Below are 16,902 nucleotides of genomic sequence, written 5' to 3'. Positions count from 1 at the left end.
CAGTAAACTGAACTGCATCTAACAAACTTTACATATCTTTAATTTCTAGGCCCATGTGCTTTGTTAAGCAATTGGAGATCCCTCAGTATGGCTACAGAAACAATGTCCCCACCACCACACCCCGCTCCAACTTGGCCAAGGAACTAGAGAAATACTCTAAGACTACGTTTGAATATAACAGTTATGACAACCATGCCTATGGCAAGAGAGCCATAGCTCCCAAGGTGCAATCCAGGGATATATCCCCCAAAGGATATGATGGTAGGAGGTGCACACTCTTATACATGAGAGACAAGTTTGCAGTTAATCATGTTGTTGTATATGTAAACATCATATAAATAAGACATGTTTTCATGTTCATATAGTATTATGAGGAATGCTGTCATGTGTAAGTTCTTTTTAAAGGCCTTTATAAAAAGCGTTGTTTTATACGGTGCTTGCTTCACGATTGTTGCACTGGCAAAAGAACATCTCCACCTATTATGCTCCTGGGATGTGTTGTGATTGCAGTAAAACTAAGGAATAGAACTAGTTCTTGTGATGCAGGAACACTACATTATGTTGCTGTCTGGGAGACCTGGCCTCATGGGTCACATTACGATTCTCATTTCTGTACAGCAGTTCAAGTAACTCAGAAAGATAACATACGTACTCTGTGGGGATGTGGAAGTAGAAAACCTGGATCTCGTTGCACTTCAGAAATCTCTGCTATTTACTTAATGAGGCATTTGTGCTCTTTTTATCCTTGTGAATACACCTGTAGAGTTCTTTGGGAAACCTCACACTACATTTAGAAATAGACTGAAAGGGGCTTCAGTTCAAATGAATAGAATAGTGTCCATCAGGCAAGAGGATTTTCATTAGAGGACGAAAATGAACTACATGATGAACAACGCAGGATTTGGATTGTAACTTATGAGGACGTCAAGATTTTTCAGGGCAATACAAATTTTATATATATGTATATTACGTGTATGTATATGATATAGTAATAAATGTGTCCTTTTTTTTTGTTGTTGTTAAAATATTTGATGCTATTCACTTACTACTGTAGGAAATTTCAAGTAGATGCCAGATTTTTGGTTAGGAAAGCAGAAATAAATATACTACATAAAACAATTTATGCTGTTGCCTGAGCACAGACTCTGACATTCAAAAATAGGCAAGTGGAAAAAGGGAAAATTGATGCAGCTCCCACCTTTTGGATATTTTGTTTTCTTCAGAATCAACAGGCATATTTTTCCACCACAGCAAAAAGGAGAAGAGGTATGAAAGGCAACTTATTTTTGAGTAAAAGTGTCTGTTTTTCTTCTCTCATACACTCATCACATTTGCCTGTGTCAGATTAAGGGCTTGAGCATTACTAAAGGTAATGCACTAACTGTAACTGTGGTTAGTAAGTTAATGATATAAGAAAAACTTGCATATATGCTCTGTCTACTCTTGCAAAGGGCAAGAATCAGTGTGTTACTAGGGAACCTGTGAATATGCGTATGTATGGATCAAATTACTGATGTTTGAGCAAGTAATGCATATTTTTCTCATTCAAGACCCTATTTCAGCAAAGAATTAGAAAGGGTACTTTTTTCCAAATCATCAGAATTTGAAAATACATGTAGCATTAAACACAAGTTCAATAGCGATCTTAAATAATGAAATATTTGAGTGATATAGCTGTCTTTCTACATTCTCATCTTCCTTTGATATGAATTCGAATTTTACTTTGGGAATCTTTTTGGATTGGGACAAGCTTGTTTCACTGCTCAGTTATCTAAGTCACAGGGGACAGAGGGACACAAAATACACGATTCATGCTAGTACAGCAAGTATTCATTATTCTTGTGTACTGAGAAAACTGATGCTCATTACAACTGGAGCAGGTTGTTTGACAAATGAAGGCAAATTTCCAACGGATTTACTCCATACTACATACTCTGCAGGAGGTGGCACATGCTGTAGCTGCATGTGATGTGTGTCTTGTTTGACCAGGCAGATATGCTGACTTGATCCCAGGCATCATTTAAGTTTTTGTTTGTGACCAACCAGTGATATTCACAAAACCTTTAGAATCCCTAGATCTTTAATATTACATAATCACTCCATCATGTTTGTCTTAAATGGACAAATGGCTTCAGAGTTCCTCAGGAAAATCAGTTAAAGAATAAGTAAAATTCTGACACTGACATTCATCAGGACAAAGATTTTGTTGACAGCTATTGGAAATAGTTGAATATGAAGGCAATTTCAGAAAGAGTCTCTTAACTTAAAAGAGCCACTATTCCTCAAGAAATTTTGCAGCATTTCTAAGTGATTTCATAGTTGTGTGCAAAATAAATTATTAATTATTTGTACCAAGACCACTGTGGAGGTACTGTGTGTACACTTCTTACATGTGTTGGCACATACACATTTATATGAGAGCAGATTATGTTTTGAAAAGTATTTTCATCTTGAAAATACTGAAAGAAAGCCTAAATTTTCTGGGGAACTTGCATCTAAGCAGCAGTCTATTTTTTCTGACCAAGTAAGAAGTGACAAACACTTTAGGGATATGAAAAATCAATAACTTCATGTTTCAGTCTTATTTTTAATTGCAAGCAAGCATTGTATTTTCGTCATCAGAGAAAGGCATGTGTTCAAGAAGTGTATGGCTGTGAGTGACATGAGCATAAATATACCCTTTGTATAGTTTTCTTGATTTTTTTTTCAGTAAGCTTTAACAACAAACAAACAAAAATGGATACTTTGTATTGTGAGATAGAATGCTCCAATAACTCCTGAAGAATAAGCCCTGGTTGTGTTTGCGTATTTACCTTATCTTTTATGCCAGTTAACATCTTGGGGTTTATTGGGTTATTGGTATATAGCAGCCAATATAAAAAACAGCTAGACTCAGCATGCAGAGGAGATAGCAGCCCTTCCAGTTTCTCAGATGATGACAGAAACTCCTCTCATCCCACCAATAATGGTGGGACCTTCTGTCAAAACACTGAGAAAACATTAGGGGTGGGATTCGTCTGACCATATCTAGAATTCTATTATGTATACCACCTATATCTGAACTAATCACCATTTTCAGATCCATAGAGGAAGATAGATGCTTCTTTGATGCCGTTCATCTCTCCTGAGGTACACATTTAATCTAAGTGCATCATTGCTCAAAAGTTCTAATTTTTTCTATTGCTGATAGAGAAAGCTTATAGTGACTAGATCAGATACCTGAAATAACGTGAGATTAATATCTCACTGTGTGAGTCATAAAAATAATTGAAACTGCAATTAATGTCCTTAACAAGTTCAGTATTTAGGCAATACTGTGGATGGGGTTCTCTGACTACAGTTAAATTCCATTCAGAATATCAGAGTTTGCTCCTTTAAGTTGTTGAGATATCTCCCACTCCTCTGTTGTTAATTAGAAAGAGGAGCCTGTAGACTTAGAGATGTTCTCTGTAATTAGCCCCTAGACATGCCTGGTGGACAGCCAGTATGCTGGAAAAACAGTGGATTAGACTTGTATCCTTTATTGATGGAATAATAATATATATTATCATATCCATCTTTGGTTTCACTGCTGGATCATGAAGCATAGGTGGACTGGAGAGCTCCAGAATCTTGTGTCACAGAGTTGGGCTATGTAGCAAGCAGAATTATGTGATAGTGAAATAGCGTAGCTTCCCCTTCCTTAGCAATGGACTTGATTTAATTCATTATAAATTGGTGATCTTTGTTTCTCCTGAAAAACTAATGTGGGATGAGCAGTCTGGGCTATATGACTTGTTTTAAAACGTGCACTTACAGTTAATTTAAAATAACCATGGCCATTTCTCTCCGAGTTTTGCTTAAATCATTGGTTATCTAAAAGCTAAGAACTGTGTAGCATGCATATAGCACTTTAAGCCTTCAAAGTGTTTTGCAAGTGAATCACAACACAACTAAATTTTAGAAGGAATTTTCTATTTATAGGGAAAATGAATTCAAGGGATAATATAGCTTGACCAAGGCCACAGAGGAGTCCATATCAGAGCCTGCATGAGTTTCTGATGGTTAGTCCTGTATATAAAGCTGCCTATTTCCTCCCTTTAACACACATTGTTACATATATGATTTCACATGAAGTGTGTCTCTTACGTTTATTTAAATGTGACCTCCTGTGAGAAGACTAGCGTTCTTTTGCAAGTAACATAAGTCTTATTTGTTCATATAAATTTTGAAAGATATTTCTAATTTGACATGCTTAGCTGTATAGGGTGCTTGCTGTGTTAACACAGTAGAAACTGAATTATTCAATTATTTCCTTCCTTAAATATAGAAAAATTCTTGTGTGTATTGGATGTCATTACAAAGTAAGAATGGATAAATGCTGAATTTTTAATGACTGCCACTGACTACTGTGTTAATAATGAAACTCTGGAGAAATTGTTCGCAGGTTTATTATTAGTGGATACCCTGCAAAAGTAGTGCTACTATGTGTTTAAAACAAAGAAAAGTGATGAATGTTCAGCATTAGCTTCACTTAAAAAAATCACACCCTGTGCATTATGTGGCTTTCCATCTGTTATGAATTAAGTGAAACACTATTTCCTTTACAGTAAAAATAGCACAGTGATTTTTTCATTTTTTTGAAGGAGATGACATAAGCTCTAGCAGAGATATTTTGCTTTCTGATTCTTTTGAATACTACCTGCCTAGCACAGCAGCCTGTGGTTCACAAATGGGCTGTGCTCATGGGAGCAGATTATTATATGTATGTCTGCTCAGACAAATGCACCTGAAGAGTCTGGCATTTAAATGGAACCCATCACAGAAGAGCTCTAGCTAGAATCTGACCTTTTTTGTATAGCTCTCTAATCAGCATGCTAGTTTGTTATTGTTATACTGTGCTATATGGTATGATCTCTGCAGTATACATTTCCATCTTAAGGGGGAATAGTCACGGTAATACCCATTTATGTATCCTATGACCTTGACTTTTATGTGAGAATATATAAACTTTTAGATTTTGGAGACTAGCTGACACCTTCTTGCATTTTATAGAAGTGCTTTTAAATGATATATATGGGGGAAGGATTGAAGAAATAAGTGAGCTAATATAACTGTTTTGCATTATTATTATAATACATTTGGCTGTAAGGAGCATGTCTTAATGCAGTGCAGCAGTTGTACATTGTATTTAAATAGAATGCAAGTGAGCTTTGTCAGTGCGTTAGTGGTTTCTGCCAGTCAGAATACAGTGCTCTGTATCTCAGTATGACCAGTAATGAGCATCTTTGGCCCTTACTGTTTTTATAAAGAATTGTAAGCACTTGGGGTGTTTGAAGCTGGGGGTGATTCACTTAAGATTGTTTCTGTTTATGCAGCCATTGCTTTTGCCTTTGTGAGATCCATGGGATAATTTACATGCGGCCACTTTCTCTCTTCTTTCATCATGTTCTTGTCTTCCTCTCCTTTCTGATGGCCAGTCTCCTAGTGTGTATAGGAAGAAAAGTCCTTTTAGGAAGTGTGAAGTGTTTAAGAATATACGGTTAGCACTTTGGTCCAGAGACCCAAGCCCTTTCAGTGTGCTTGATGTCCAGTAGCCCTGGGGAGTCTAGACCTTAAAACTACACTTGGTCATGTAGCTGTGAAAGATTTTATAATGTTATGTTGCCCCTCATAAATAAAACTGAACAATCTGAGCAGATTCTACCTTTTGTCTGATTCTATATGTGGGTAAAAGCAGTGTTTCTTTGAGTTTTTATTGTTTTCTAAATCCAGCCTGTTTGTCAGAAGAATTCATGATCACATCATACAGATTTGTACGGGGGATTATTTCATACAAACTCATATATTTAGCATATAAAAATCACAGGCAGAAATCAAGAAATACAGCCATCATTCTTATTGCTTTTTTTTTTTTTTTTTTTTGGTATTGGTTACTGTTGCTCATTATAAATTTCACCTCCAGCAGTTTGTTTTTCTCTTCACTTATGCAGAATGCTAGTTCTTTTGAGTCATACTTGTCATATTTCTTCCCACAGCTAAACGTTACTGTAAGAATTCAAGTCCAACCAGCAGCACAACAAGCAGTTATGCCCCTAGCAGCAGCAGCAATATGAGTTGTGGTGGAGGCAGCAGTGCCAGCAGTACCTGCAGCAAGAGCAGCTTTGACTACACTCATGACATGGAGGCAGCGCACATGGCTGCTACTGCAATTCTGAATCTCTCCACCCGCTGCAGGGAGATGCCTCAGAACCTCTCCACTAAGCCTCAGGATCTCTGTGCAAGGGTAAAAATCAGTAATTCTGTTTGTTGATGGAGATTCGTCTTTACTGCACTAGCTTTGTGCCTCTGATAGAAAGAAGAGTGTTTTTGTCTTTTTTTCTTTTACTCAAAATTAACATAATCTCACATTGCTGCTAAAGCAGGAAAAAAAAAAAAAAGGAAATTGCTCTCAAGTATCTTGGGAAAACCCGATCGGTATATAAACCGAAAGCATGACAGCATGTACTCCCTCGTTTTTTAATTTGTCTCTTACTAGTGAGATCTGTAATTATAAAAGATGTTTGAATTGCTCAAGTGGTATTAATTGCACTACAGATTTTTTGCTAAACACTATCTGATTCATACATTTTGTGAGAAGATCAAGATTTAATGATATAATTTCATTTAAAAGTTGTATATGAGACCTAAGTTTGTAAGATCTATTAAAAAGAAATCTATGCTGCTTGTATGCTAGAATTTCCTGCCTGTGTATGGTATCACAGTTCTTAAGTCATTGCATTAAGCATTTGAAACAAACAATAAATCCTCCAGTACATGTGATTTCAAAGGTGCTTAGCTGGTGCAGAGTCACTGATGTTCTTCATGTTCATAGTCTCAGTTTGTTATGAAATGACTGTAGAGACAAATAATAAACATTGTTAAGCTTTATATACTAAAAAAAAAAAACCAGTATGCTATAAGCATTCAGTGAAGATTTAGCAAAATATTTGTTTTTTAATTTTAAACATTACTTTTTGACTCTGATAGCTACTGAAAGATTAGTATTTAATATACATCAACAAGCAGTACAGTGATACCTATGGGAGACCACTAGATGGCTGAGTAGACAGATGCAGTGCAATGGGAAGATTTTTATTGTGCTTATAGGAGGGATTTTGAGCTGGCAGACATGTTCTTTTCTTCTTCATTTAGACAAAGGTTTCTTTACTTTCACCATGTAAAAGCCTCTAGAAGTTTCATAGGAAACTAAACCCTTAGCAGCAGATACTAGCAATAGAACCCAATTCAATCTGAAATGGTTGGTGACTGTTTTCAGATGCTGCTTTTTACATTAATTTCTTTAGTAATATTGAAGAGATAAATCTCTTTCTGAAATGTAAAAAATACAGTTGTATTCTATATCAACACAATGTAAAAAGTTGGAATAAAATATCTTTTTTCTTATATGTTAAAAACAGAAGGTGCCTCTTTCCTAATGTTTCGCCCTATGTAAAAAATGGATGAATGACTTCAAGAGAATTAACAAATATTTTCTAAGTAAAACTAGCAAGATAATATCAATTGTATTTATGTTATGAGAAAAGGCAGTAATTGATCAAAAAGGGATTTGCATTCACAATGCTTTCCTGCAGCTCTTCTGTTACTAGAGGGAGTCTCTAGACATACAAGGAGTCAGTAGCATTCACACTAGTTTTGAAACCAAATTTCTTGTGCTTCACTTTTGAACAGATCAGTGATTATTTGTGGGCAGTTTTATTTTATTTGCTCTTTTTTTTTTAATTCCATTTTTGTTTTAACATCTTTTTTTCCTAAGAATATGAGACAACACTTGTTTGTTTCTGTAAAGGAGTAAGTCAAAGCTTGTATTTTGCAGTACCTTATTTGCTACACAGAAATTGTCACAACTATTGCATTACCTAAATTTATTCATTATAAAGGCAGATATACAAAATGCTAATACTCTTACATCTGCAGTGAAGGAACGGAGAAATTTAAAGGCATTTCCTGTTCCTGTAACGTTGCCAAATATTGTCCAAAAGACTTATTTTGGAGCCCTATGTTTCTTTTTAATTCCTTGACAGTATCTGTTCAAGAACTGACTGTTAATGCTAAATACACAAAGAAACAAATTTATTTGATGCTAGCTACTTTTTTTCCCCTCTAATCACCTGGACAGGTGTCAGGACTTTAAACAAGAATTAGGCAGATATTAACTCAGAGGTATTCACTGTCACAGAGTAGACCAAGAAGATAAAGACAACAACAAGAAAATACCTTCAGAGATTTCTCATTTTCATCTGTTTTTTTTGCACCTGTTTTTCTGGATGGTGGGAGAGCATAATGAAGGCTCTTGCCCTGTTCCCCTAAACATCAGATTAGCCATTCAGGAAGAAATCTACTAGAACAGCATTAATGTTGTGTAATAGCATCATGCTATGTGTGGGAGGGGGCTCAATGCTTTCAATCTATACAGGAATGGAAACACATTTTATTATTCTGCTAGGCAATCAAATATATTGAAGAACACAGAGAGGTTTGATAGTGTGAAGCTAAATTAACAATATTTTTCTTCTTTTGACAGAATCCTGATATGGAAGTCGATGAAAATGGGACCTTGGACCTGAGTATGAACAAGCAGAGGCAGCGAGATGGTTGCTGTACCATTTTGACACCACTGGAGCCAATGTCACCACAACGACAAGCTGTGATGAACAACCGCTGTTACCAACTGAATGAGGGTGACTGCTGGGACTTACCAGTGGACTACACAAAAATGAAGCCCAGTAGGATAGATGAAGATGATTCCAAAGAGATTAATGTATGTCTTTTTTATTTTATCGTTCTCATTCAATCTACTTTTTGTAATCTATTGCATTTCTGATATTTTGGGGGAAAGAGGAAACAAAAGGTGTTAAAATGGTGGTTTTCTACCAAACAACTTCTGCTGGTTAATCTTTAGAAATACATCATGCTGACACACATCTGATCTGTGACTAAGTTCCATAAGACAACATTTGAACCATGAATTTGAATCATGTTTTCTAACAGTATCATCTTTTTAACAAATATTTTCTGCTGAAAAGATGTTTCACTTTATCCAGATTATGATATTCTATATAAGCAAGTTGACAGAACTGTGCAATAGTGGGATAATCGGCTCTCAAGATAAGATATCCCACTGAATCTGAAAACCATAAATGATGTGCTGAATGTTTGAAAGTATGTATTGCTTAGAAATCAATTTAAACAAAACCATCAGACTGTAATGTAAGCTTTCAACTATTTCAGCTAATCTTCTTCTAGATTACTTATGTATTCCTGTTAGCTCTATGTGTGAAAGTGCCTGTATTAATGAAGTACTTTGTTTAAATAATTATACAAAGAAGGGGTATTTGAAATTGGTATTACTTTTCAAGTCAGAATGCTAAGAAAACAGCAAGACCCTTTAAACAGAAAAGGCAAATAAACAAAATAAGCTAGTGAATTTATGTTTCAATACTTAGATCATGTGGGATGTGTTCCTGTGTGAGCCAAGACACTGAAATAAACCTGCTGACAAGTTTTAATGCCACTGATTTTGTTCATCAGGTTTCAACTCTTATCCACTGTATAGCTTACAATGCTACATTCAATATATAATAGATGTTTGGAGACTTCAGTACATTGTTCTATGTTTTTCCTTGGTGTAAACTATTAAAATTAGGCTAATAATTTGTGTGTGATGGATTTCAGACCTATTTTAATTAAAACTTAAAACTAAATTCAATGCCTTTGACACATATAACAAAGTAACATTTCCACTGTATACTGCATCCATTCTATCTGTGTTATTAGTCACAGTTCTGCTATTAATTTCACTGGAATTAGGAAATCTATCTTTATCAATGAAATATGAGGTGAAAAATACAATATGAAGTGTTTCTCAGAGCAAACATAATGATACATTTCTGCTGTGGTGTTTGTAGCACCATCTGCAGGGATCTCTAAATCAATGCATTTAACTACTTTGTTCCCGAAATAGACAATTTAGAATTACTGAGTGAATCAGTAATGTTAATTCTAAATTATATAATTACATTTTGCCAGACAGATCCATTGAGGTTTGCCCCAAAGTTACAGTTACATTTATTCCTATTTCATCTTTGGTGTGTTCTAAACTATTAATTTAATAATAATCTAAACTTTTATTAATAAATTAAAGTTATTAAAATGGCTCTTTGGTGAACCAGATGCTACATTTATTCTTTATTCCTATTCCTCAGTTTTGCAGTGTCTTTAGAGAAAGTATTAACTATTTATCTTAAATGAAAATAATACATCAGTTATATAAAAATCAGTCTTTTGCTTTTTTTTTCCTTAATTAAATAGCCTAATTAATTCCCACACACTGCAAAGTCTGCATCAGAATATGCAAGGACTATTTAAAAGTTTGATAGGTGAAAGAATATGAAATAATTTCATGGTTTTTCTCCGATGAAGTAGGATGAAAAAGGAGATAATCTCTGATGACTCTAATTCGTAATATTTTATGAAAGTTGTAACCTCACCTAGCTGAGATTAATGCTCATATATTTGCCTGTAGCCAGAAGATTTGGATCCTTTCCAAGAGGCACTTGAAGAAAGAAGGTATCCTGGTGAAGTTACAATCCCAAGTCCTAAACCCAAATACCCTCAATGCAAAGAGAGCAAAAAGGATTTAATAACGTAAGCATAATGTGAGGTGAAATTATTTTTCTCCTTTTAACCTTTTCTCTCTTGTCTTTTTTAAACAAACAAGTACATATACGCCTTGCAGTATGAGCATGCAACATTTGCAGCATATAAATGTTTCAAACTGCCAGTTAAGTAAAGTGATAAGCTAATGTGTATTTGCTTGTTCTTAATGATGCTATATTGTATTGAGACGCCATTTTCATTTAATCCTGTTCATTTTGCAGCTTTTCAATTAGGATGCTTAAAACCCCTTGCAGTCATTGCAGCTAAACTGGAAACAATGAAACTTTTAAAAGCTTTTTTTTAAACATACTTACTATTTTGGCTGTTTTTGTTTTTGTTTGGTGGCAGATGTCCAACACCAGGGTGTGATGGGAGTGGTCATGTGACTGGTAATTACGCCTCACATAGAAGGTGTGACTTCATTTTTTTCATGGTGGATTCTGTCTTTTCAATTTATTGTTTTCAGCTTACCTCAACAATGCTGTCAAAGTAAAACGTTGAACTATGTGTTAACCCTTTGAGTAGTATATGTTGATCTTAAAAGCATGCTAATTTGTGTGTTGTATAAGCGTCTTTTATTTTTAAATAGATTACTAAAATTTCCAAAGCATTCTAAGCATTTAAGTAGTTAACCCAGGAACCACAAATATTTTTGTTACATTTTACTAGTTTATAGAGAAACAAAAAAAGAACATTTACAGTATGTAATTTTGGAAGTAATGTTGATATCTAAATATATTCAGAGGGTTAACTATATTACAAAATTCAATATTACAGCACTTGCCCCATCGCTTTTCTGCATTACAAACTTTTACTTTTTAATTTTTATGTTGTGTTTGTTGGGAACGTTCAATTAATAAGAAGATTAATTTACTTGTCTGTCCTACCGTGTCTTACAGTTTGTCTGGATGTCCCTTGGCTGACAAAAGCATTCGAAGTATGCTGGCCACAAGCTCACAAGAACTCAAGTAAGATATAAAGAACAAATATTTTCCTTATAAATATTTATTTTACTACAAACAGTGTATAGTTACGTCAGAAATTAGAAATGCAGTCTATCTGGAGAGCTGCTAGATGCTGCAGAGGTGGTTGATCCGTGCTTGAGAAGTGTGTGATTTCTCTAGAAATTCCACATAGGCTGGGTCTATACGTAAATCTGTTGACGTAGTATTTTCTTTTGAGTATTCATTAAGCGATAGCGGTGAAATTCATCTAGATGTCTGAACTCCAGTTCTTTTCTGAACATTTGAATTTGCTAGTTAGAACAGAGAATTCTCATGAGATTAGAATGATGAAATACTTCTGACTATATAACTAGTGAAATGATATTTCTCAGAGTTAGGCTAGAGGGGAGAGGAAACAGTCTGTTTCTTCCTAATGCTTGCATAATCTTCCCCAGGTTTGTATCACTGTTAATGGCTTAATGCATTTTCTCATTTGACTGTTTCTTAGTATCAACTTAGTTATTCCCCTACTTAAAATGCATTCCTCACAATTTTCTTTCAGTTCTTTGAAATGACAGTTGTGAGCCTTGAGAATTAAAGAATTGTGAGACAGGTTCAATCTGTCTTCCTGCACCATGTGCTTGATTGGAATTCTGTATGTTGAAGAACTGTAGGGTTTGTTAGTACTACGAGTTAGTGGTATTCCTGAGATGGTAATATGGTTAACATGGAAAGATTTTCATAAGTAGCAAGAAAAAAATTGAGTAGGAAAAATATGAATGGGTAGCCTATGGTGCTATGCTAAGCATTATTCTGTCTTTACCATACATTATTGCCTTAACTAGAATTTCTTGAGTTCAGTACTTTGATGAAAAAAACAACTTTAACTTGTGGGAAAGATAAGAAAGCAAGCACGAGAAACCTACTGAAGTTAGATATCTCTCTAGTCTTACTTAATCTAGTCACTAAGTGCAAGGATGAGATACAAAATTCACATGTATTACCCCTCCAGTCTAAAGTTATTTTTTTGAACTGTCAGTTCAGATTGTATTGCTATCTTTTGCTAGAAGACAATGTGATATGCAAAAGGAAAGGCTGTAAATGAGGTCACTGAACATATATATATATGTACATAATCATAAGCAGAATGTGGGTAAATAACCCCAGAGAAACTCAGATTTTGGCCTGACTTTTTGGTTGGCATGTGTTGTTGATGATCAGGGAGCCGCAATTACATAGATAAAGCTGTTACGTAGACAAGACTGTAGGGGCAGCCGACATAATACTTTAAGTACATACTTTGCTGCTTTAACCCTTTATAAAGTTTAGTTAAGTTGGGAAAGTGTTCCGGGATGATCCCATTCCTCTACTTTTCTCAAATATCTACAGTCAAGCCTACTTTATGTAGACCAGTGGGAATAAAAGATTGCTTGAACTTGATTCCCACTCCTTTCTCTGCCATTTTCTCTACCTATTTTGAAAGCAAAGAAAACAAGATTAAGTCATACTTAAAATTACAGATACAGGTTTAGCTAACCTATAATTCCTACTTACTTAGGAGTTATTACTGTAGTACCTACTGCACACATTAAAACGCTGTTAAATCAGTACAAATTTTAGAAAGTGATAGAATTTTAGGCTCACTTAACTTGGATCTCTTTTGCGTCTTCGTTACAAGGCAAATATTCATTTTCTGATCACTTATTTTTCCATTGGATAACAAATAGTATGTTGCACTGGACAGTCAGTAATAACTTCTTAAGCAACTAATGGGTTTCCTTTGTTTTCCTCATTATCCCATGTGTGGCCCCGTTTGTTCTTCACTGCACTTTTCTCAATCTGTACTTTCAGGATATGACAACTAATTCACTCACATACGTGTCACTAACACCACACCTGAGTGTTTCCTTAATAATATATCTTGGTAATAAGGGGATTCATTTATTTTCACTTGGAATTAATTTATTTTCACCTGCAATTATACACTGAAATAAGTCAGGGTTGGTATTAACACTAGTTCAAAGTGAGAAAATTTAACCATATCATTTTAATTGCTCAATTTGATACTTACAGGACTCACCTAGCTCTTCACTCTACAGAGAACTGTATATATTCAAGGCCAACTTCCCAGTGAATTCTGTTGGAGCTGTGGGAAATAGGCTATTCTACACAATGAATGGTTCACCAATTTGTGAAAATGAATGAGCTGTACAGAGAAAGCAGAATAGAGTCTGGTGATCCAGAACAGCAGTTACTTTCTCTCCCCCAAAACTCTTCATACAGTTCCACCTTCCACTTGACCCAGTCACTCTGTCTTATTTCCTTTATCATTTTTTTTCTACATTTCTCCATGTTTCAAGCTCCTTGTCTCATCAGCCCATTCCCTGTCTCCATCACATTAATGTTCTTATTGTTCTCTGCTACTAAGCCATCATACTGAAGTTGGTACAAAGGCATATACTCAAAAGCAGGGATGTAGGAGTCCTATGGATGATAGCATCCTTTATACAGCTCTCATTTCTGCTCTTGTTCTCTGCCTGAGAGGGGAGGAGATGTGATCATGTAAATGATAATGCATATGGGCATAAAGCAGCTAAACCAAAGCTACATAAGCAACTTTGATTTGGGAATTTTTAAACTGTGAAGTACTTCATTTACATTTGTTATATTTTTGTGTGAGAGGTTTAGGAGAGTAATTTCCTTGCTTTTAAAAAGAGCAAGCTGAAAAGAAGCAGGAAGTCCATAATGTGGGATCCTACTGGCATCTTGAGGCTTTTGGTGTCTGCTGTATAGATCACCTGAAGTACTGTGATAGAATACAGCGGTGAAAGGTGTAGCACTCTGATGGATGGGCACCAGAAAGAGGTGGGGAATGTTGCTAATGCATTTCATAGATATTTGCTGACAGCAAAAGAGGAGTGAGTATCGGCAGATCTGACTCCTGCCCTGGGCTTTAGAGAGAAATATAAAGGCATTTTTTATCTGTATCCTAAGCCGAGATCCCTTCTGTCCTGCTCTTTCCAATCTGTACTGTTACTGTCTCTTCATCTTTTATTCCTCATTCTGGTTTTCATGCAATTATTTCCAGTCATCTATAAAGAATTCAACCTCTTCAAAATTTCTGGTAAATACTTCTCCAATGTATATTAGACAATGATTGATAGTTTAGCATAGAGTTGATAGTGTAGTATAGTAACTTTTTGTACTGCGTAATTTGGGACACTTTCATAATTTTTTCAATTTGCCATATAGCTCAGTAGCTCATAGAGAAAATATTATATTTGTGCTAGTGTAGCCTTTATATCATGTTCTATTAATCCACAGTATCCTTGTGTGTACTGTAACAACACAAATCATAGTGCAGCTTTCTAACTAGAATTCTGCTAGCACATTGGTGGTGTTGTTTTTTTTTAACTTCTTCGTAAAATAAAATATAGCACACACTGGAGACTTCAAATAATGCTTATGATCTTGTCATAATCAAGATAACTGAAGAATCAGTAAAGGTTAGAGAAAAAATATCTTCCTGTATTGCCTTTTGGGTATTATAGCTCTAAAAATTTCATCACTCACATTTCCTGGCTTGCAGAAAGATGACACTGTCACTCAATTAAATTGTTCCAGGGTTATCCTAATTATACCTTACCACCCATACTTCACTTTAAGACTTCTTTTTTATTTAAGACTGTGAAGATTGTGTGACTCTCCTCTTTTACCCAAAGTCCAGCTGAAAGCTTCTGTCTTTGTGCACAGTTTATTGACAGGTCAAAGCAGTTAGACAGGTTGGTCAATGCTCTCATTGGCATAACAAAATAGAAATAACAAAATAATTTACTTGGTTTTAATTATGTTACTGGTTTGATTAAGAGTTTCTGAAGAAATTAATATCTGACAGGAATCCAAGGCTTCCAAACTTTAATATTTTGGTTATAATGCTTGTGAAAAGCAACATATTGATGAGTAAACTTGACTATGATGGCAAAACAATTAACAGCCCATCTAGTGATAGCTAGCAATATTAAAATATTCATAAGTTAAATCCAGCTTAATCTTACCTTGAGGCCTTTCCTAATCATTTTTCCTTATTTACTGCTTATTGTAGAAGTTATTCCTAACACTTACAGAACTGTAATCCTATTGTATAATTAAAAATACTATAAAAAGGCAACATTTGAAACACTTTTAATAATATTTAAAAGAAAAAAGAATTAAGTAAATTTTTAAATCAAGTATTTTGATTATCCATAAATCAATGCCAGACAATATGCAACACGCTGACAGAACATTTACACTTAGATTTCTGTTAACCTACTAATCAGAGAATGTGGCTACCAGCGAATACAAGGAAATTACAAAGTTAGTTCTGATCCTACTTTAATGAAAAAATAGCAATTCTTTCTCAGAGGCCATAGGTAGCAAAGTATTAGATTGGACTATTGTCAAACTAACTGTCAAATTATCAACATTTACCCTTTGTCCTTTGGGTCAGTTTTCTGCCAGGAAAACACGTTAGTACTTATACTCAAGAGTCTGAATCTCAAAAAGATTTGTAGTTCAACCAAGTTCAACAAATCTTTATGTGTAGGTGATACTGTCATAATATTCCAGTATTTCAGACCCACAGCACCTGTCTTTATGTAGATACTGTATGTCATTATTGTTTCTGTGGTGATCATCTTTTGGCATTACCCTATGGCACTTACAGGGTGGAGAACAATCTCATTACCCTCTATGCAATGAAGCCTGAAAGCTTTTATTTTCCACTTCTCTTCTTAACTGAAAATGTGGAGCTCGATCTATTTTTATACGTTCTCTACAATAAAGTAAGATTTGGAATTTCTGTGCCTCCTTCTTTCCATTTCACTCTGCACTCATTTCCATATGTTTGGTAGTCATCTTCTGCTCTTACTTTTATCTTCTCTTTATCCTTGTCTCTCCATTTCCAGCTGTGTCATCCTAAACTTAGTCCTCCATGAGGTCCAGATTGAAAAGTGAGCTTTTCTGATGTTCTCCTTGTTTAACCACAACTTTTCAAGGAGGAATGACTGCATACAGGACAATTTTCTGGCTAGAAAGGATATTCTTAACTTACACTTGCAGGGTAAACCTTCTATCTTAGTATAACTTTTAGCACTCACTTTGTATTGGTGTACCAAATAATTTTATTGCAATTTTCTAAACAAGATCGAGCAACTGGGAAGAAGGGATATCCTCAGTAGAGATGGAGAAGTTTGTTTTGTATTTATTGTGATCAATAGTA

General features: G+C 35.0%; 1 protein-coding gene across 1 annotated transcript in view; it reads left to right on the top strand.

Moving 5' to 3' along the window:
• LOC100548026 (myelin transcription factor 1-like protein) overlaps positions 1-16,902 on the top strand; it is a 138,474-nt gene that overhangs the window by 64,046 nt on the left and 57,526 nt on the right. Inside the window, 7 exon segments of the mRNA XM_031552259.1 lie at positions 50-261; positions 6,018-6,265; positions 8,564-8,800; positions 10,565-10,686; positions 11,047-11,109; positions 11,598-11,666; positions 16,679-16,743. Of these exon segments, the coding sequence (XP_031408119.1) occupies positions 50-261; positions 6,018-6,265; positions 8,564-8,800; positions 10,565-10,686; positions 11,047-11,109; positions 11,598-11,666; positions 16,679-16,743 (1,016 nt within the window).

The sequence above is a fragment of the Meleagris gallopavo genome, chromosome 2 (genome assembly GCF_000146605.3).
Source record: "Meleagris gallopavo isolate NT-WF06-2002-E0010 breed Aviagen turkey brand Nicholas breeding stock chromosome 2, Turkey_5.1, whole genome shotgun sequence".
Taxonomy (NCBI): Eukaryota; Metazoa; Chordata; class Aves; order Galliformes; family Phasianidae; genus Meleagris; species Meleagris gallopavo.
Note: the sequence above shows the minus strand (reverse complement) of the source record. Positions and strands in the feature narration are given on the sequence as shown.